Genomic DNA, 23,136 nt, shown 5'->3' on the forward strand with positions numbered 1-23,136 from the left:
GGTGTCAGGAATTCATTTGCATAGTCCTGTGTTTTTTGTAAGCTTTTGTGTCACCAGATTCTTTGTTTTAGTTTCCCGTTATGTACTTGTGATATTTATTTTGCATACTGTATAATATTCAGCTTCAGTGTAATTGATTTCTTCAGTTTGGTTTTGTTTGTAGCTTTTTCTGAGATATAATTATTTTTGTACTATAAAAGTGTTTAGATGTGTTAATCGCAACGAAAATGAAATTTTTGGAAGCAAACAAGGAATTTGTCTCAGCGTGTAGATTAAATTGACACAAGAATGGGAAATGCAGCTGACTTTGAATTCACACCAACCTCAGACTTCTGTGTTATGTGGATGTCTGTATTCCAGTGGTGCAAGCCCTAAATATGTGAAATCTGGAAGGTTGCCAATTTTACCTTCTGGGCCTTAAAAACTGTCGTTAAAAGTTGAGCTCCACAGATTCAGCCAGGAAAAAAATGTGTTAAAATTGGAAAGATTTCCCTTGGAAACGCCAAAAAATTTGGCGAAATGAGAGTGAAAATGCAGTTGAAGCACTTTCTTTCGTGTCATTGGAGATGACAGTCAAACCAAGCGAAGCATATTCCTCAAGTTTGCAATACTGAATTGATTATTTGAATATTGCACCCACTAGTCGTGCCAAGAATATTTTTATGACTGATGGGTTCAATATTCAAATAATCAATTCATCACAGACCTTATCAAGGTTTTTGATGCCATCTTGACGGGTAGGCAAAGTAGTCAGATATTACAGTGTTTGTATGGGAATGCAATGGCAAATAACTTTTTGCAAAATTGAATTCTACACAATTTGTGAATCGCAATGTGAAAATACTAGGTGGAAGATAGTATTCACCAACTTTGAAGGATGTAGCTTGGCTACAAGACACTCAGTTAATTTTTCTAATTTTCCATACATACATCTGTAAATTTGGCTGGGTAGATGCAGTTTGTTGGGAAAAAAATTACAGATAAATGTATGGAAAATTAGAAAATTGATTATGATGGAATCACTCTAAATGCTTAGTGATATGACAACTTTGTATATACTTGCTTGTAATGGTCAACATGTTTGGCCTCTTAGTAATGTTGCTAAGTTATACAATATTTATTGTTTTCTCTTTTTCAGAACATCTTTTGGATGGAGGTGACAAAACGGAAATTTCACAATCAACTTGCACAGCTGTCAATGTAACTACCCCAAATGATGTGATGGGAGAAAGATTACGACATGAATTCGACATCATGAGGTTTCTTCTACCACCCCTATGCCATCTCTCAGCCGATGAGAAAACACGCAAAATTCTCATTCAAAACAGAGGGCTGTTACTTCTTTCAGAGTTCTTTTTTCATCAGTGGAAGATATGGCGTCAGCATATGAATGATGACATGGGTTTAGATGAGGTAGAGATGTGCCTTGTTACATTGCTTGGCATTTTTTTGAACATTGTCGTAACAGAGCCAGAACTTGTTACAAGTGATCACACATTCAAGGAGATTGGCCAGCACGCTATAACCTCTGCTTCTCAGTTACTTTCCTCAGAAGGGAATGTCGTCATTCTATTGAACTTTGTCGTACTTGGTCTAATGCTGATCCGAAACCACACAGAGTGCGGCAGTGTAGCTTTAGATTGTGTAGAGCTACCTGTTTTTTTGAAGGACTCCATCTATGTCTTGAAAGAGGCAAAGTGCTTCAACTGCAATGGAGACCTGTCACCCAGTTGCAAGAAAACTCCACTGGCTCTCAGATGTAAGGAAGCATGGGCAGATATTTCAGAGCTATGGCTTCTTGGGTTACAGGTTTTTTCAGCGTTAGCAAGTTCCTTACCTCTTGCTAGAGAGCTCTTCAAAGAAAGTGGCTGGACTGAGACAATTTCAGGCTTTTTAAACAGTACTGGTCAGGCAGAGGAACTTTCTGCTGATGAAAAGGACGTATTGGAGGATGTGCTCAGAAAGGTAAGTGATTTGTAGGGTTACGATTTTATATGAACGAAAAAAATGGACCAAAAAAATCATCTGAATGTGTTTAGTTAAAACAAAGTATCGAACAAGAAGCCTATTATTGTTATACATGATTCAATATTCAGGCCTGCATAATATTATTTTTCTACAGGGTTTATTTTTAGTGGATCTCAAAAGTCTCATTGTCAGTTTGTAACACTGTGTGTGTGTCTACAGAATATTTTCTAGAGTATTTTTCCAAGCAGCATTTAGATAACTGTGTTTTGCGTATGCCACAAGCAGTGATTTGCAAGCTTCCAGATTACATCTGATAGTTTTTTGCCGCACTTGATTACTTATAAGCCAACAGTTGATTATCTTGTAATGCACACAGATGACAACAACTTTCACTCCAACAGATCAATGGCCAACAGTTTGATCAATCGGTTCTTAAAAGTACAGCTTACTTGCACATAACAAGTCTACTATATGAGTCTTCCTTACATTCTCACACACTGAATGCCATTTGTCTGCCACACAATCTTCATTTCGTCAATTCTCCAGTCTCTTCGGTTCCTCAATTCTTCGGCATCAAGCTCCTTTCTCAATCGTTTTCTGCCAGATTTTTCGGGACTGGTTGTGAGGAAATAATTCCTGAGCTTGCTCTGGATTTTGGAGGCATGTTAGTGACAAACAAAGATTTTGAAACCTAGAATAAGAAAAAAAAGCTGTTGCTCATGTGGCAAGGAACAGAAAACTGAAGCATGAGACCTAGCGTGACAAGTGATATCCTAACTTGGGCCCAGCCCCCGCTTCAGTGTGTGAGAACCTCATTTCTCACCTCTTTCGCAAGCTCAGCCGGCGAGAATGAATTACTCCCACATTACGAGTTCGCTCATTTTGTAATGTGTGTGGACAACAACATTTTTCACTCCAACTGTTCAGCGGCTAATGGTTTAATCAATCAGCTCTTTTATATCCTCACATTACATGTTTGTTATGCATTAGGAATTTGCAGTATAACTGTCTATTCATTAGCAATGCATTAAAATGTAACTACATACATATTTATGCATGCACCTTAGCTTGAGCAATCATTACATCTGTTTGGTTACAACTGCATAAAGTGAAATATTTTCTCAGAAATATTGCCTCAAATATATTTATTTTTTAAAATTAACTGATTTAAATTAACATGTTATTTTTTTGACATGGGGGATTATGAATAAGCTACTTTTGTACATGTAGTTAAGTTTTTTTATTCTTTGTGTTCTGGTATATTATTATTTCAGTGTCATTCGTAAGGAATTTCCAACTTTATAGAATTGTTATACTCAATTAATGTATTGAAATATTGAAGTTAATAGTAAGAGAAACTGTAAAGTAATAAATGAAAAACAATATTTTGGTAATATATTCAAACTCACAGAGCACACTGACACAACTTCACAAACATGTTTCTCCTTCTGTTGAGACCAATTCACTGAAAGTTTTCAACACACAGTTCATGCAACATGACGAGTTAATTGTAATGCTCAGTGTTTTGTGCACAATCATTAGAAAACACTCAGATACATCTATGGTAAATCTATTACAGACGCAGAACTTAACACTAAAATTAACAACATATTCAGACAAATTAATAGGAATTGTGAAACCTTACACTTAGAAGTTCTAAGCTGTCAAATATCAGGAAGGTACAAAAACAGCATCATGAATGCATCCATTTTACACAAACTCTTTCAAAGACAAAACCATCTGTGATGTAGTCAAGTGACGTGACTCAATCCAACTAAATGTGTACAGTGTAACCTAAGTAATTGTTAGTTCTCGACTTACCTAACTCAGTATCAGTTCATCAACTGATGCTGCTAGTCCAAAAGTCTCAACACTTCTTAAACTGTATCTGTTATGCAAAGATGAAAGGAGAACATGCTGAAACTAAATTTAACAATTAATGGCTGATGTGTTTATCATATCCAGAATAATTCAAGGGTGAGGAAAATGTCTGACCCGTACTGAAGGTAGAGAACTTGATCACAATGTCATTCAGGTGTGAGTGAAACCAGTTTACGTTGAACACTAACTGGAGATTTCATTGGTTGCTAAAACTTTTGTTTTATTCTTACTATTTTCTACCATGTTCCTTGGCATGTATTCTTTTTAAATACTTCTTTAACTTCTGTGGATCTTGTCCAGTTTAGTTTGAACACTAACTGGAGATTTCATTGGTTGCTAAAACTTTTGATTTATTTTTACCATTTTCTACCATGTTCCTTGGCATGTATTCTTTTTATATACTTCTTTTGCTACTTCTGTGGATCTTGTCCAGTTTAGTTTGAACACTAACTGGAGATTTCATTGGTTGCTAAAACTTTTGCTTTATTCTCAACATTTTCTACCATGTTCCTTGGCACGTATTCTTTTTAAATACTTCTTTTACTACATCTATGGATCTTGTTCACTTTTCACCTGTTTAATAACTCTGACAACACAAATGTGTTCTTGTCAATTAGTCCTACAATTTCTGAATGTTCTCTGGAACAAAAATTAAAGCTTAACGCATATCAACACACTTGGTACAGTTTTGTTCTAGCAAACATTTTTTTGTGATTGTCAAAAAGACGAAAACCTGTATATCTGGATAGATCGACACCTTTACTTAATTTATAACAGGTGCTCCTTTTAGAAACAAAAACACCTAGGGTCAACAGAAGCCCTGATAATGTTTACTTAAAGAAATAATGGTATACAAAATATAACTAAAACTACAACATGCTAAAAGCTATGTTTACAGTAAATTATTCAAATTAGAAGACTATTTACAGTGAAACAATGAAAATGGGGAATAAGTATAAAATGAGTAATAACTAAAGAAAAACAACTTTTATTTGATAGAATTGGGCTTAATTGATTTCTCAATAGCCAAAAAAAAATAACATAGAAAAAAATTTATATAACATTGATACAATTTTTTTAAAAAAAGTAAACAAATAAATAATAGAAAAAAAGAGTTTTAATACAAACTTGTCTTAAAATTTTCCTTGATCAAGCAATATCCAAAGAGAACAATATTTATTTGTTTAATATAGTCATTTGTATGAAAGGTGGAAAAAATGGCAAAAACCCATGCATAGTCTTAACTGTGGTTTGAAAAAGTTTGGTGCTGGCATTACGTTGCTCTGCTGGACTGTTTTGGCCCGAAACCCTGTACATGTGGTTTGGCAGTTGGTTTAGTTTTTTGGTCTGTTGAAGGGCATGAAATAGAGCACAATTAATATCTAATGTGCAGTAACATTCCTCCCTCCTTAGTTTCAGCTGTCTTCAGCAGTGATGTAAAGATAAATTGGGAGTGGAAATATATTCAATTAAGACAAAAAAGTTAAGATCATTGTCAATGCAACTACATTTCCAGGGCCAAAGGGTAACAATGCGATTATATGTATCTTCCCCCAAGGTAGAAGGCACCCCCAGAATATGTATTGGAAAGGGACGTGACTGTGGTGTAATGGGACCGTTGAAATGGTCTGCACCAGGCTTGTTACAGTATTGTTGGATTTCCCTTCGAAGGAATTCTGCAGCATCATAACTTGAAAACATCTTGAGTAGTAGTATGTTTTCTTGAATGGCATGGACCAGGACTAGGGAAACCAGTTCCTGTGGTGAGCCAGGTGACGAGACAACAACAACAACAAGAGGGAAGGAAGAAACAGATGAGTTCTGCAACACTTACATTCCCTCCATTCACACCAAAAACAACATCATCACAATCACCATATGAAAGGATGATGAAGACAAATGCATCAAACTGGCTCTGATCTCTCGTTTCAAACTCTCATGCTGTTTTCCTGATGTTATCCATAGTAAGATCCTGTTTAACATATACATTAATGTGGAAGTGTTGAATGAGGGCATTACACATTACAGTCAAAAATTCTTCTGACTTCAATTTTCACAATTAACCAATTACAAGTAACCAACCTTGCCTATTCAAAACAAAAACTCTAAATAATGGTACTTACCATAAAACAGGCATTGCCTGGATGCATTGAGTTCATTAATTTGGTAGGAGGTGGTCTTTGTTGAATGGGAAATAAGAGCAGGTGGAAAATACGATGATGATGATGATGTGATGTCTAAAGGCCTCCCAACTTGGTGATGGCAGGGATATGGGCACCTCCTCACGGCAAAGGTGCAACTAATCATAAAAAGTCAAAGTATTGTATGGAATAGTTTGGAATGAAAAGTTTTAGGTATTGTCTGGAACATAGGGAGGTGTGTCTTTGCTGGAAACTGGCACTTTTGCTCACTTTTAATCTCTAATGATCTCTTTTCAACTTCTGCTCTTGACAAACTTCATTCAACTCTGATCATTACAACTCTGACACGTAGGTTTGGCCCGCGCTCTTTTATCTGGATCACACCTGTGCTGTCAGTCAGCTGTCTAATCCGTCAAATTCGGAAATCAACGCTTATGTCAGTACATGTGCAGTGTTCTACTAGCATGAATGCGGCTGTGCCGTATGTCACCCTAGGTATGCACCTTCACAGAATTTACTTGGTGAAAAATCTTTTCATTCCTGTACTTCCACTATCAAGCATAAGGGTGTATGATCAAAATAAAACAGCACGTAAAATATAAAAATTATCACGAATAAGTTTACAGAATAAAATCAAGGAAAGGTGCCAAGGTCTCTAATAAAAGTTGTTGTGGAAAATTCTCTACGACTAAAGTGTTACAAGAAATAGGTTTGCAAACTCCCAGCTTCATGGGCGGGATTTCCAGTTAGAACTATCCATCTCATTAAGTGAACGTGCTCTTGGTACAAACACATTCTAACAAGGTGCGGCTGCTATTGCAAAGAATCTTTTTTTTTTTATTTGGGTCGAAGTGTGAATAAAGTAATTAAACATCGCTATCAAACTCCTTGAAAAGATCAGTAAAAAGAGTAAGGTTTGACTGAAAAATTGGACAGGAGACTAAAAATAAGTGACGGAATCTAAAACAACTAATTCCAAAAAGAGTGCTTCCAAATCTAGATTTCAATTTTTATTTCATTTTCTCGATCGACACCTGCGAGTAAACAAACGAGTTGCTGGACAAAGCAGCTGAACCGAAGACATGCAGTGCAGTAATGGTGCTCGCAGAAATGAATGTACCAACTTGAAGGTATTTTACCAAGAATCGGCCAACATTATTTAAGTAGATACTGCATTCAAAATAGTTAAGTTACACGGCACCATTTCCAGTGCAACAACAGCCAAGTAATTTACACATATTTCGCTGAAGAACTCTTTCCTAGGAAATGCAGCACCTGCATATACAACAACAACAATAAGAGAAGACAACATTTGATCAGCTAGATAAGGAGCAAGTCCATAATGTCACTGTATCCCTAACACCTAAAATATTCCAAGATTATATTTCGAATGACCCAACACCTATCTCCTAAAACGTTACCATTACCTTTTTACCCATTATTACTCACAAATATATATGGTTGGGAATTTATATCTTGCTTGCAATTTTATTGTTTTACATTTGTTTGTAAACGACGAACTTCCATACTTTGTGTCTAGCAAACCTCCCATCCTGATACCACCTGAAGGTGCTCTGCCCAATCATGTTGTGTGGGTCGTGTTATTGGACGATTTATATGAAAATCACCTTTTCCTTATGGGAGCAAGCAGGGAAAATCCATTGTGAAAAAAATATGGAGTTATAAACTCAGATGCTGGGGCTGTGTCGGTGCTCGGCCATGAGATCACCAGTTGTTCACTACCTCAAATTATTGGTCTACTAAATGAACATTGGTGATAAAAAGGTAAAAACTTAGTGTTGATAAACAATGGAATGGTATGTTAATTTTTCTTTGCAAAGTATGTGAGATGCAGTACATGTTTTTGTAATATTAAGACTATCGGTAAATATTTAGAACATTTTACTTTTAAAGAGATGTGAAGTGACGAGAGTCACTTGTGAAAGCACAAGGCATATACTGAATACACAATGACTGGAAAATAGACATGACTAAAGGCAATGATAACATTGTTAGTGCTTACAAATTGGATCCTGCTCTATTTCCTCATTACATTACATTCCTATGGCCTTAGTTTGAAGCTCTCCTCAGCTGGTAGGTGAAGGGCCCATCTTTTAGGTCAGTTTCTGATCCTAAAACCATTTTGTGAAGGCAAGGACTTTTGTTACTGTGGTTGGACCCTCTTCTGGACAAAGCAAAGTTAGCCGTTTCACTGGTGGGCAGTTTGGGTTTTTCAAATTTTTCTTTGGCGATTTTCGGCCCTTTGTCCAAAATATAAAAGAGGAAGGCACTGAAAGGCCCACCTGAAAAAGCATCTAACAAGGCATCTTGGATGAACTTAAGAAGCCCTGTCTTGGCTGTGCATTGCAGCAGCCCCACTGAGGTAATTTTCCACCTGGGCTGCTTGCTAGTCGGCGATATGCCAAGGGAGTCATCTACGTATGACGCGTTTTCAGGGTCAAAATTAAAAGCTAACTTTTCCAACTTTTTTTACCTGCTAGCTATAGTAAATGTCACTCATTTCCTGTCTTTAAAATTAGACAGTGTACATCTCTTTTGACCTCCAAAATGATACATCTTGCATTTCCTGAGTACTAAAATCATATTATTTTCAGATAATTACCTGACAAGTAAAGGTCCTCCAATTCAGTCAGGTCAGTAACAGCAGTCAACAACCTTCCTATGCTCATATCGGTATCCAGAGTTTATTGAGGTGTTTTATGTGTGATGATATAGCTGTCAGCTGGTTGTTTCCCACATTCAGCTCTACCATCTCCTTCAGTTCACCAATCTCATCAGGCAATGTATTCAACTGGTTGTAACTCAACAACAGTCTCCAGAGTTTACTGAGATGTTTTATGTGTGATGATAAAACTGGCAGCTGGTTTTTTCCCACGTTCAGCCCTTCCAGCTCCTTCAGTTCACCAATCTCATCAGGCAATGTAGTCAATTGGTTGTATCTCAAGTCCAGTCCCTGGAGATTCTTGAGAGGTTTAATGTTTGAAGGTAGAACAAACAACTGGTTGTCATCCATACTTAGCATGGTCAGGTTACTCAACTCACAAATAATGTGAGGAAGTTCTGTCAATTGGTTCTTGTTTAATCTCAGCATTTTGAGATCTTTCAGCTTGTTAATACTTGTTGGTAATTGTTTCAGATAGTTACCTGACAAGCCAAGTTTCTCCAATTCAGTCAAGTCAGAAAGAGCTTCAGGAACTTTTGACAACCCTCTGCTACTAAGATCTGAAACCCTGTCTCTAATAAAATTTGTAACTTCAGTTCATCAATCTCATCAGGCAGTGTAGTCAACTGATTATCACCCAACAACTACAGTACAGCCTCTGGAGATTCTTGAAGTGTTTAATGTTTGAAGGTAGAACAGACAACTGGTTGGTTTCTAAGCCTGGCCAGGTTTTTCAACTCACAAATAGTGTGTGGAAGTTCTCTGCTTCATATTACTCACATCCAACATTATGAGCTCCATCAGCTTACCAACATCATCAGGCCATGTGGTCAACTTGTTATTGTACAAGTAGAGTCTTTTCAGTTCTTTGAGGCGTTCAATGTTTGAAGGTAGAACAGACAACTGGTTGTTACTCACACTAAGCATGGTCAGGTTACTCAACTCGCAAATCATGTGTGGAAATTGAAGATCTCTAAACTGGTTGTTGTTTAATGTCAGTGTTTTGAGATTTTTCAGCTTGTTAATACTTGTTGGTAATTCTTCCGGATAATTACCAGACAAGTCAAGGTGCTCCAACTCAGTCAGGTCATAATCAGCTTCAGGAACTTTTGACAACCCTCCTATGCCCATACCCAAACCTCTTCTCCTTCTTCATTTGTGGAAATTAACTTCCTCAGTTCCACTGCTGAAATATTCCTATATACAGTGTAGATATACAACTGTTTAAATGCTTGCTTTTAAAACTTTTGTTAAAGTATCTACAAACACATCAACACCTTAATTCAAATCAATCGAGGAGAAGCATCAAGTGATTTCAAGCTTCTTACGACAAAAATCACAACATTTAAAGCAATTACTGTCATTGGATAAAGAATACAAATTAAAAAGAATGTCATCATTTTCATTCATATCAATAGTAGGCTGCAACAAGCGTTTTAGTTTTAGGAGAGATTTTAAATGCAAATGCCTGAGCCTACCATCAGATTTTTGCAGGAGTGATTGATCTGTGCTCGTCCAAATATGTTAATAATCTTAACAAGCCTAATTTATCTTCAACATATCCAAGCTACAGGTACCTTAACTCAATGTAGCTCTCACTTATGGTTTATGAGTACAACTCACATTTTCACTCTCTGTGCAATAAATGAGGCGACAAACTTCGATTTAAGTTTGTTTTGTTGAAGTAGGCCTCTCCCTGCAGTTCTCAAAATAAGATAAGGACCCCTGAACTAAAACAGATCTTATCAGGAGCTGTTCTGTGATCTTACTTTATTTCATAACAGATATCCTGTGATAAACACAGTTTGCTGAGATGTGCATGACTTTTTGCTAAGAGAGAATGAAGCTAAGAGACAGGTAACCTGTGGGTAAAACCCACAGCACGGGATTGACAATTTCAAGACCTTCCCAAGTTTCCGAAACTGGAAGTTATCAAAATATAGCTTTAGAGAGATTACCTTGGGATAATGAAAATATGGCTGATTATTCATCTCTTAAGCTTCACCCTCTAGCTGAGAACTTCAGCTTAAAAAAAGATACAACTTTGAACATCAAAACAACTTAATTCCATGAATTCTGGAGAATTCCATTGCAGATGAAATTTTCACCTAATTCCTTCTGTCGCAAAGCAGATGTTCTGGGTTAATAGTGTAAGATTTATTGAGTCTCCTCATTAAGGTTTTTCAGGTTATGCTGGCTTACGTTGCACTCATATTATGTCAGAAAACCATAATTTACAAAAACTAAATCAAACATCTTTGTTATCCATAAAATGGTTGATTTCAACAGTTTGAGTTGCCCAAAAAAGAGAGATTTAATAATCATATCTTGGTATGTTTACCTGTAGAAATGAAAGTGGATTGTCAAGGAGCTACCTATGATCCTGGTGTATGATCCTGGTCTTCCCCTGTGAGCTATGTTGTTCGCAGGGGAAATTTCTGGAGTAAATGAAACACGGAGTCAAAAAAAATACCCATAAAATGAATAAATGTTGTTTGAATAAATATCAAATGAAGAAAATTCCAACTGAACAAATACCAAGTAAATCCAAAACATATCTTAAAATGTGTGCCAACATATTATTCCCCTCTTTAGAATGGTGCCTACCAGCATCCACAAAAACAAAGAAAAACCATGATGATAGTAATAGTAACAATTAATAAAATGCCAAATCATGATCACAGGAAAAGAGTACATGAGTTTACCACATTGCAAGATGTCTTCACCCTCATGGTGACTACAAAAATATCCATGTGGCTGACAGAAGTTATGAACAATTAGGAATGTCAAGAAAGTGGGCAATGTGACTTGTGACAGCCAGTCTACATTAAATGATGAAGTAGTACAGAAGTTGGTTTTCTTCCATTAGAGAAATAAACTGTAAAGTTGGCAGTCTTCATGGAATTGTTAAAGCAAAGTTTGGGGAAACAACTTTTACTTCAGCACTCTTCTGTGATAGCAGGTTTTTTTGGGCGGCTTAAGGTGTTATCCTCGTTACAACAATCCAGAGGGAAACATGCTTGCAGCGACGGAGTTTGTCAGACTCCTAGAGGACTCGGGATCTGTTACAGCAAAACAATCCAACGGGAAACAGAGAATACGCAGTACTTGGGTCCAACAGTAGAGTTTAATCCCCTAACGTACTCAGAACGTAACAAAAGAATATTTTACAAGGCGCGACTTTTTAAGCTGAAAGCACAATTATAAAGGATTACGCAAAGCTATAAAAAGTCTTAACTAAACATTATCTCATACATTTCAGAAGGCTCGATTGGCTATAACGGAATTCATCGTTTACAAGATTAATAACTTCCAAAGCAATACAGGTAGAAAACAGTTTAACAAAAGACTATTGCAGGTAGCAATTACAGTTCAACTCTAACTACAGTTATGATCTTACACAAAACAGCAGGTGTTTGTTAAGGTTAATGAACTGGAACAGTAACCTCTAACTTAGAAATGCAAAACGAACTAAAACCTTATGTATCTACGTTGGCTTTCTATATTTTCTGATAGCGAAAGTAAATATGTAAAACATACTAAATTATCTGATTTTCTCTCCTCACATTCCTCCAACCTTGGCTTGAAACTCTCTTGAGTCAAGCAATAGAAATTTAAAAGTACAATCAAAGTAATAGTAGCATCAATGTAAACAGCGGGGCAAGGAATAATTTAAACATTAAAGAAAGCTATAACGATGGCTGTAGATAAATATACATCGTTGCGTATTATTGTTGTTTAAACTGTTTTGTTGAATTTTCTATTTGATTTTTGTGCCTGAACCGCGGCATAAACCAAAGAAGCCGAAATATAGTGGCCTTGTGGGGTTCAAATTGGAAAGCAAAAAGAGCGAAAACGAAAAAAGTAAAAGCGAAATATACCACCCTATTGATAGCGAAATGACTCGATATATATAAAGAAAATTACGCGTGAGTCTGCTATCCCCTAAAGAAGTCTGTCTCTTGAAAGAGATCTGGGAAGATCTCATAGGCCATCTGGAGAGTCTGTGGTGGCGAGTGACCCCAGGCAAGGATGTATAAATGCTTGGCCAGGTTGTGATATCGGGCCACATACAGACTTTCAATTCCCTTGAATGTGGAGGGACTTTGACAGGTTTCCTTGTCTGTCATGTAATTTAGTAGGCATGGCGCCAAATAATCTTCCTCTATGATCAGATATTGCGCCACGGCGCAGACTTGAGGAAAGGGAAAATGCTTGGGTTGAATGGTGCGTCCTTCCAGGAGCTGGAGCATGATGGCCAGGGTGGTCCTATCCACTGCCTGGGGAGGAAAGGAAATGTTTTCTTCAGGATGGTGACCCTCAGGGCATCTGGGGAAAAACACCAGTGGAGAACGCAGTTTTCCTGCGACCATCTCACTAATCGCAGCAATATCCAAAGCAGTGTTATGTAGCCGGTGAACGAGGAATGAAGTTCCATCGTTTACTTGAAGTCGCAGTACTGCCATGATAGTCCAGGAAGCGAACAGATAAAGGACTTGAAGAACTCGCGGAGAGATCACACTAGGCTAACAGCACTAAGCAAAGGTAGCGAAATGGGAAGCGGGACTTGCATAAATATTAAGGTGAATAATGCGCGGGTCTGGCTTCTCAAGTAATACGGCTTACTCTCCTTCTTGAAAAACCAAGGGGTTACATTCATCTGTTTCTCTGACTCTCCCCAGAAAGCTTGCTGTAACTACGCTGAATCTCTACCAATGTGATAACAGGTTTTCTGGGCCGCTTAAGGTGTTATCCTTGTTACAACAATCCAGAGGGAAACACGCTTGCAGCGACGGAGTTTGTCAGACTCCTAGAAGACTCTGGATCTGTTACAGCATAACAATCCAACGGGAAACAGAGAATACGCAATACTTGGGTCCAACAGTAGAGTTTAATCCCCTAACGTACTCAGAACGTAACCAAAGAATACTTTACAAGACGTGACTATTTAAGCCGAAAGCACAATTCTAAAGGATTATGTAAAGCTATTAAAAAGTCTTCACTAAACATTATCTCATACATCTCAGAAGGCTCGATTGACTATAACGGAATTCATCGTTTACAAGATTAATAACTTCCAAAACAATACAACCTTAGCTTGAAACTCTCCCGAGTCAAGCAATAAAAATTTAAAAGTACAATCAAAGTAATAGCAGCATCAATGTAAACAGCGGGGCAAGGAATAATTTAAACATTAAAGAAAGCTATAACGATGGCTATAGATAAATATACATCGTTGCGTATTGTTGTTTTAAATGTTTTGTTGAATTTTCTATTTGATTTTGTGCCTGAACCGCGGCATAAACCAAACAAGCCGAAATATAGTGGCCTTGTGGGGTTCAAATTGGTAAGCAAAAAGAGCGAAAACGAAAAAAGTAAAAGCGAAATATACCACCCTATTGATAGCGAAACGACTAGATGTATATAAAGAAAATTATGAGTAAGTCTGCTATCCCCAAAAGAAGTCTGTCTCTTGAAATAGATCTGGGAAGATCTCATAGGCCATCTGGAGAGTCTGTGGTGGCGAATGACCGCAGGCAAGGATATATAAATGCTTGGCCAAGCTGTGATATCGGGCCACGTACAGACTTTCAATTCCCTTGAATGTGGAGGGACTTTGACAGGTTTCCTCGTCTGTCATGTAATCCAGTAGGTATGGCGCCAAATAATCTTCCTCTATGATCAGATATTGCGCCACGGCGCAGACTTAAGGAAAGGGAAAATGCTTGGGTTGAATGGTGCGTCCTTCCAGGAGCTGGACCATGATGGCCAGGGTGGTGCTATCCACTGCCTGGGGAGGAAAGCAAATGGTTTCTTCGGGATGGTGACCCTCAGGGCATCTGGGGCAAAACACCAGTGGAGAACGCAGTTTTCCCGCGACCATCTCACTAATCGCGGCAATATCCAAAGCAGTGTTATGTAGCCGGCGAACGAGGAATGAAGTTCCATCGTTTACTTGAAGTCGCAGTACTGCCATGATAGTCCAGGAAGCGAACAGATAAAGGACTTGAAGAACTCGCGGAGAGATCACACTAGGCTAACAGCACTAAGCAAAGGTAGCGAAATGGGAAGCGGGACTTGCATAAATATTAAGGTGAATAAAGCGCGGGTCTGGCTTCTCAAGTAATACGGCTTACTCTCCTTCTTGAAAAACCAAGGGGTTACATTCATCTATTTCTCTGACTCTCCCCAGAAAGCTTGCTGTAACTACGCTGAATCTCAACCAATGTGATAACAGGTTTTCTAGGCCGCTTAAGATGTTATCCTTGTTACAACAATCCAGAGGGAAACACGCTTGCAGCGACGGAGTTTGTCAGATACTTGAGTTGAAACATATTCAAGGAGTAGCCACAGTGTTATCTGCAGCAAGGACATGTTTCTTTTCATTTTGTGCAAAGCGTGCGAAGTTTTAGTGAATTTTAATTAAACGGCCAAATTTCAATGTACAAAAGGACGACTAAACAAGCAAAGTTTGGCTGAAAAATTAGACAGCAAAATCCTGATAAGTTATGGAATGCGGAATGACTATTTCCAGGAAGAGCGCTTCCAAAAACTAGACATTGATTTTATTTCATTAACTCTGGAGAGCACTGCTTGGCTGCGGGAATGGAAATTCGTTACGATTTCCTGGTGCATGAGGATCTACTTCAATGGTCTTCACTACGGACGTCAAGGAAGGGCGGTAACTCTGTCCAACGGTAGTTTATTCTGCACTCGCCAATACTAATCGTAATCGTCGACGTAATTGACGTTGTAGTCAAAAAAGCTTTATAAACGCACTTGCATATATATCATCCTTTACACATCAAGTGTTTACAATATGACAGTGCAACTTCTAGTATTCTCTATGAGCAGAAATTACTCTGATTAAGATAGCGAATTCTAATCAACACCACAAAGTTTTTAGAATTAAAAATAAAGAGCTACGATTAAAATTCACAGCTTGAAATTATATTAAATTGGCTAACTTGAGAAGAAACTAATAAAATTTCTTTACCGAAAAATAGTTCAGTTGGCTAGCTTCCAAGGGAACGGAAGGTAGATTTTAATAATGAAAGGAAACTCAAATGAGCCGATAGCAAACTATTTGTCTTCTAAATGACAGTTAAAGAAACAGCGTTGCACATGTCGAGGTGTACAAAGAATAGGCAATGTACAAAGTAGAATGATAACTCGAGATTCCTAGTTTTTAAAGAGGCTACTGTTGGCTTTTCCATATTTTCCTGTTGGTTATATTTCTTGAAAGCGATATATGCATTCTAAATCCCAAAAGTGAATGAATTGGTGAACAAAACTAAGATTAACAAGTTCCCTATCACTAAACCAAAATACATTGTTATTGTACAAGTAGAGTCTTTTCAGTTCTTTGAGGCGTTCAATGTTTGAAGGTAGAACAGACAACTGGTTGTTACTCACACTAAGCATGATCAGGTTACTCAACTCGCAAATGGTGTGTGGAAATTGAAGATCTCTCAACTGGTTGTTGTCTGATGTCAGGGTTTTGAGATTTGTCAGCTTGTTAATACTTGTTGGTAATTCTTCCGGATAATTACCAGACAAGTCAAGGTGCTCCGATTCAGTCAGGTCATAATCAGCTTCAGGAACTTTTGACAACCCTCCTATGCCCATACCCAAACCTCTTCTCCTTCTTCATTTGTGGAAATTAACTTCCTAAGTTCCACTGCTGAAATATTCCTATATACAATGTAGATATACAACTGTTTAAATGCTTGCTTTTAAAACTTTTGTTAAAGTATCTACAAACACATCAACACCTTAATTCAAATCAATCGAGGAGAAGCATCAAGTGATTTCAAGCTTCTTACAACAAAAATCACAACATTTAAAGCAATTACTGTCATTGGATAAAGAATACAAATTAAAAAGAATGTCATCATTTTCATTCATATCAATAGTAGGCTGCAACAGGCTTTTTAGTTTTAGGAGAGATTTTAAATGCAAATGCCTGAGCCTACCATCAGATTTTTGCAGGAGTGATTGATCTGTGCTCGTCCAAATATGTTAATAATCTTAACAAGCCTAATTTATCTTCAACATATCCAAGCTACAGGTACCTTAACTCAATGTAGCTCTCACTTATGGTTTATGAGTACAACTCACATTTTCACTCTCTGTGCAATAAATGAGGCGACAAACTTCGATTTAAGTTTGTTTTGTTGAAGTAGGCCTCTCCCTGCAGTTCTCAAAATAAGATAAGGACCCCTGAATTAAAACAGATCATTGCAGGAGCTGTTCTGTGATCTTACTTCATTTCATCACAGATATCCTGTGATAAACGCAGTTTGCTGAGATGTGCATGGCTTTTTGCTAAGAGAGAATGAAGTTAAGAGACAGGTAACCTGTGGGTAAAACCTACAGCACGGGATTGACAATTTCAAGACCTTCCCAAGTTTCCGAAACTGGAAGTTATCAAAATATAGCTTTAGAGAGATTACCTTGGGATAATGAAAATATGGCTGATTATTCATCTCTTAAGCTTCACCCTCTAGCTGAGAACTTCAGCTTAAAAAAAGATACAACTTTGAACATCAAAACAACTTAATTCCATGAATTCTGGAGAATTCCATTGCAGATGAAATTTTCACCTAATTCCTTCTGTCGCAAAGCAGATGTTGTGGTTTAACAGTGTAAGATTTATTGAGTCTCCTCATTAAGGTTTTTCAGGTTATCCTGGCTTACGTTGCACTCATATTATGTCAGAAAACTATAATTTACAAAAACTAAATCAAACATCTTTGTTATCCATAAAATGGTTGATTTCAACGGTTTGAGTTGCCCAAAAAAGAGAGATTTAATAATCATATCTTGGTATGTTTACCTGTAGAAATGAAAGTAGATGGTCAAGCAGCTAGCTATGATCTTGGTCTATGATCCTGGTCTTCCCCTGTGAGCTATGTTGTTCGCAGGGGAAATTTCTGGAGTAAATGAAACACTGAGTTAAAAAAAATACCTATAAATTGAATAAATGTTGTTTGAATAAATATCAAATGAAGAAAATTCCAACTGAACAAATACCAAGTAAATCCAAAAAATATCTTAAAATGTGTGCCAACATATTACTGCCCTCTTTAGAATGGTGCCTACCAGCATCCACAAAAACAAAGAAAAACCATGATGATGGTAATAGTAACAATTAATAAAATGCCAAATCACAGGAAAAGAGTGCACGAGTTTAGCACATTGCAAGATGTCTTCACCCTCATGGTGACTGCAAAAATATCCATGTGGCTGACAGAAGTTATGAACAATTAGGAATTTCAAGAAAGTGGGCAATGTGACTTGTGACAGCCAGTCTACATTAAATGATGAAGTAGTACAGAAGTTGGTTTTCTTCCATTAGAGAAATAAACTGTAAAGTTGGCAGTCTTCATGGAATTGTTAAAGCAAAGTTTGGGGAAATAACTTTGAATTCAGCACTCTTCTGTGATAGCAGGTTTTTTTGGGCGGCTTAAGGTCTTATCCTTGTTACAACAATCCAGAGGGAAACATGCTTGCAGCGACGGAGTTTGTCAGACTCCTAGAGGACTCAGGATCTGTTACAGCAAAACAATCCAACGGGAAACAGAGAACACACAGTGCTTGGGTCCAACAGTAGAGTTTAATCCCCTAACGTACTCAGAACGTAACAAAAGAATATTTTACAAGGCGCGACTATTTAAGCTGAAAGTACAATTGTAAAGGATTACGTAAAGCTATAAAAAAAGTCTTAACTAAATATTATCTCATACATTTCAGAAGGCTCGATTGGCTATAACGGAATTCATCGTTTACAAGATTAATAACTTCCAAAGCAATACAGGTAGAAAACAGTTTAACAAAAGACTATTGCGGTAGCAATTACAGTTCAACTCTAACTACAGTTATGATCTTACACAAAACAGCAGGTGTTTGTTAAGGTTAATGAATTGGAACAGTAATCTCTAACTTAGAAATACAAAACGAACTAAAACTAATGTATCTACGTTGGCTTTCTATATTTTCTGATAGCAAAAGTAAATATGTAAAACATACTAAATTATCTGATTTTCTCTCCTCACATTCCTCCAACCTTAGCTTGAAACTCTCTTGAGTCAAGCAATAGAAATTTAAAAGTACAATCAAAGTAATAGCAGCATGAATGTAAACAGCGGGGCAAGGAATAATTTAAACATTAAAGAAAGCTATAACAAGGGCTATAGATAAATATACATCGTTGCGTATTATTGTTGTTTTAAATGTTTTGTTGAATTTTCTATTTGTTTTTTGTGCCTGAACCGCGGCATAAACCGAACAAGCCGAAATATAGTGGCCTTGTGGGGTTCAAATTGGAAAGCAAAAAGGGCGAAAACGAAAAAAGTAAAAGCGAAATATACCACCCTATTGATAGCGAAACGACTAGATGTATATAAAGAAAATTATGAGTAAGTCTGCTATCCCCAAAAGAAGTCTGTCTCTTGAAATAGATCTGGGAAGATCTCATAGGCCATCTGGAGAGTCTGTGGTGGCGAATGACTGCAGGCAAGGATATATAAATGCTTGGCCAGGTTGTGATATCGGGCCACGTACAGACTTTCAATTCCCTTGAATGTGGAGGGACTTTGACAGGTTTCCTCGTCTGTCATGTAATCCAGTAGGTATGGCGCCAAATAATCTTCCTCTATGATCAGGTATTGCGCCACGGCGCAGACTTAAGGAAAGGGAAAATGCTTGGGTTGAATGGTGCGTCCTTCCAGGAGCTGGACCATGATGGCCAGGGTGGTGCTATCCACTGCCTGGGGAGGAAAGCAAATGGTTTCTTCGGGATGGTGACCCTCAGGGCATCTGGGGCAAAACACCAGTGGAGAACGCAGTTTTCCCGCGACCATCTCACTAATCGCGGCAATATCCAAAGCAGTGTTATGTAGCCGGTGAACGAGGAATGAAGTTCCATCGTTTACTTGAAGTCGCAGTACTGCCATGATAGTCCAGGAAGCGAACAGATAAAGGACTTGAAGAACACGCGGAGAGATCACACTAGGCTAACAGCACTAAGCAAAGGTAGCGAAATGGGAAGCGGGACTTGCATAAATATTAAGGTGAATAAAGCGCGGGTCTGGCTTCTCAAGTAATACACCTTACTCTTCTTCTTGAAAAACCAAGGGGTTACATTCATCTATTTCTCTGACTCTCTCCAGAAAGCTTGCTGTAACTACGCTGAATCTCAACCAATGTGATAACAGGTTTTCTGGGCCGCTTAAGATGTTAAACTTGTTACAACAATCCAGAGGGAAACACGCTTGCAGCGACGGACTTTGTCAGACTCTTGAGTTCAAACATATTCAAGGAGTAGCCACAGTGTTATCGGCAGCAAGGACATGTTTCTTTTCATTTTGTGCAAAGCGTGCGAAGTGTTGGTGAATTTTAATTAAACGGCCAAATTTCAATGTACATAAAGACGACTAAACAAGCAAAGTTTGGCTGAAAAATTAGACAACAAAATCCTGATAAGTTATGGAATGCGGAATGACTATTTCCAGGAAGAGCACTTCCAAAAACTGGACATTGATTTTATTTCATTATCTCGATTGATGCCAAAAAGAAACTAACCATGGCAACAGTAAACACAGCTGGAAAGTCCCTAAAATAATGATGTGACGATAGGTTTTTTCTGCAAGCTCTATAAATTTCTGACTGAACAGACACTTGAACTGACAACTGGGGGAACCTAACTGTGGAGAGCACTGCTTGGCTGCGGGAATGGAAATTCGTTACGATTTCCTGGTACATGAGGATCTACTTCAATGGTCTTCACTACGGACGTCAAGGAAGGGCGGTAACTCTGTCCAACGGTAGTTTATTCTGCACTCGTCAATACTAATCGTAATCGTAATCGTCGACGTAATTGACGTTGTAGTCAAAAAAGCTTTACAAACGCACTTGCATATATATCATCCTTTACACATCAAGTGTTTACAATATGACAGTGAAACTTCTAGTATTCTCTATCAGCAGAAACTACTTTGATTAAGATAGCGAATTCTAATCAACACGACAAAGTTTTTAGAATTAAAAATAAAGAGCTACGATTAAAATTCACAGCTTGAAATTATATTAAATTGGTTAACTTGAGAAGAAACTAATAAAATTTCTTTACCGAAAAATAGTTCAGTTGGCTAGCTTCCAAGGGAACGGAAGGTAGATTTTAATAATGAAAGGAAACTCAAATGAGCCGATAGCAAACTATTTGTCTTCTAAATGACAGTTAAAGAAACAGCGTTGCACATGTCGAGGTGTACAAAGAATAGGCAATGTACAAAGTAGAATAATAACTCGAGATTCCTAGTTTTTAAAGATGCTACTGTTGGCTTTTCCATATTTTCCTGTTGGTTATATTTCTTGAAAGCGATATATGCATTCTAAATCCCAAAAGTGAATGAATTGGTGAACAAAACTAAGATTAACAAGTTCCCTATTACTAAACCAAAATACATTGTTATTGTACAAGTAGAGTCTTTTCAGTTCTTTGAGGCGTTCAATGTTTGAAGGTAGAACAGACAACTGGTTGTTACTCACACTAAGCATGATCAGGTTACTCAACTCGCAAATGGTGTGTGGAAATTGAAGATCTCTAAACTGGTTGTTGTCTAATGTCAGCGTTTTGAGATTTTTCAGCTTGTTAATACTTGTTGGTAATTCTTCCGGATAATTACCAGACAAGTCAAGGTGCTCCGATTCAGTCAGGTCATAATCAGCTTCAGGAACTTTTGACAACCCTCCTATGCCCATACCCAAACCTCTTCTCCTTCTTCATTTGTGGAAATTAACTTCCTAAGTTCCACTGCTGAAATATTCCTATATACAGTGTAGATATACAACTGTTTAAATGCTTACTTTTAAAACTTTTGTTAAAGTATCTACAAACACATCAACACCTTAATTCAACTCAATCGAGGAGAAGCATCAAGTGATTTCAAGCTTCTTACGACAAAAATCACAACATTTAAAGCAATTACTGTCATTGGATAAAGAATACAAATTAAAAAGAATGTCATCATTTTCATTCATATCAATAGTAGGCTGCAGCAAGCTTTTTAGTTTTAGGAGAGATTTTAAATGCAAATGCCTGAGCCTACCATCAGATTTTTGCAGGAGTGATTGATCTGTGCTCGTCCAAATATGTTAATAATCTTAACAAGCCTAATTTATCTTCAACATATCCAAGCTACAGGTACCTTAACTCAATGTAGCTCTCACTTATGGTTTATGAGTAGAACTCACATTTTCACTTTCTGTGCAATAAATGAGGTGACAAACTTCGATTTAAGTTTGTTTTGTTGAATAAGGCCTCTCCCTGCAGTTGTCAAAATAAGATAAGGACCCCTGAACTAAAACAGATCATTGCAGGAGCTGTTCTGTGATCTTACTTCATTTCATAACAGATATCCTGTGATAAACACAGTTTGCTGAGATGTGCATGACTTTTTGCTAAGAGAGAATGAAGTTAAGAGACAGGTAACCTGTGTGTAAAACCTACAGCACGGGATTGACAATTTCAAGACCTTCCCAAGTTTCCGAAACTGGAAGTTATCAAAATATAGCTTTAGAGAGATTACCTTGGGATAATGAAAATATGGCTGATTATTCATCTCTTAAGCTTCACCCTCTAGCTGAAAACTTCAGCTTAAAAAAAGATACAACTTTGAACATCAAAACAACGTAATTCCATGAATTCTGGAGAATTCCATTGCAGATGAAATTTTCACCTAATTCCTTCTGTCGCAAAGCACATGTGGTTTAACAGTGTAAGATTTATGGAGTCTCCTCATTAAGGTTTTCAGGTTATGCTGGCTTAAGTTGCACTCATATTATGTCAGAAAACTATAATTTACAAAAACTAAATCAAACATCTTTGTTATCCATAAAATGGTTGATTTCAACGGTTTGAGTTGCCAAAAAAAGAGAGATTTAATAATCATATCTTGGTATGTTTACCTGTAGAAATGAAAGTAGATGGTCAAGCAGCTAGCTATGATCTTGGTCTATGATCCTGGTCTTCCCCTGTGAGCTATGTTGTTCGCAGGGGAAATTTCTGGAGTAAATGAAACACCGAGTTAAAAAAAATACCCATAAATTGAATAAATGTTGTTTGAATAAATATCAAATGAAGAAAATTCCAACTGAACAAATACCAAGTAAATCCAAAACATATCTTAAAATGTGTGCCAACATATTATTCCCCTCTTTAGAATGGTGCCTACCAGCATCCACAAAAACAAAGAAAAACCATGATGATGGTAATAGTAACAATTAATAAAACGCCAAATCACAGGAAAAGAGTACACGAGTTTACCACATTGCAAGATGTCTTCACCCTCATGGTGACTGCAAAAATATCCATGTGGCTGACAGAAGTTATGAACAGTTAAGAATTTCAAGAAAGTGGGCAATGTGACTTGTGACAGCCTGTCTACATTAAATGATGAA

General features: G+C 37.4%; 2 protein-coding genes across 2 annotated transcripts in view; one reads left to right on the forward strand and one right to left on the reverse strand.

Moving 5' to 3' along the window:
- The window catches only part of LOC110066942 (neurochondrin-like), a 25,175-nt gene extending 2,240 nt beyond the window's left edge, over positions 1 to 22,935 (forward strand). The window contains exons 2-3 of the mRNA XM_089271202.1: positions 1,139 to 1,965; positions 11,269 to 22,935. Coding sequence (XP_089127328.1) covers positions 1,139 to 1,965; positions 11,269 to 11,454 — 1,013 coding nt within the window. The 3' untranslated portion in view covers positions 11,455 to 22,935. The remainder of the gene's footprint in view (positions 1 to 1,138; positions 1,966 to 11,268) is intronic.
- LOC110067001 (uncharacterized) lies at positions 9,373 to 9,859 on the reverse strand. The gene has a single exon (XM_020774275.2). It carries the CDS (start codon positions 9,802 to 9,804, stop codon positions 9,412 to 9,414), a length of 393 nt encoding a protein of 130 aa, XP_020629934.2. The 5' UTR covers positions 9,805 to 9,859; the 3' UTR covers positions 9,373 to 9,411.
- Positions 22,936 to 23,136: the final 201 nt, after the last annotated feature.

Source organism: Orbicella faveolata, unplaced genomic scaffold, assembly GCF_042242905.1.
Source record: "Orbicella faveolata isolate gen_17 unplaced genomic scaffold, um_ofav_v1 contig_34, whole genome shotgun sequence".
Lineage (NCBI taxonomy): Eukaryota > Metazoa > Cnidaria > Anthozoa > Scleractinia > Merulinidae > Orbicella > Orbicella faveolata.

Coding starts and splice junctions, on each gene's coding strand:
- LOC110067001 (XM_020774275.2), bottom strand. CDS start 9,804: ATGGGCATAGGAGGGTTGTCAAAAGTTCCTGAAGCTGATTATGACCTG.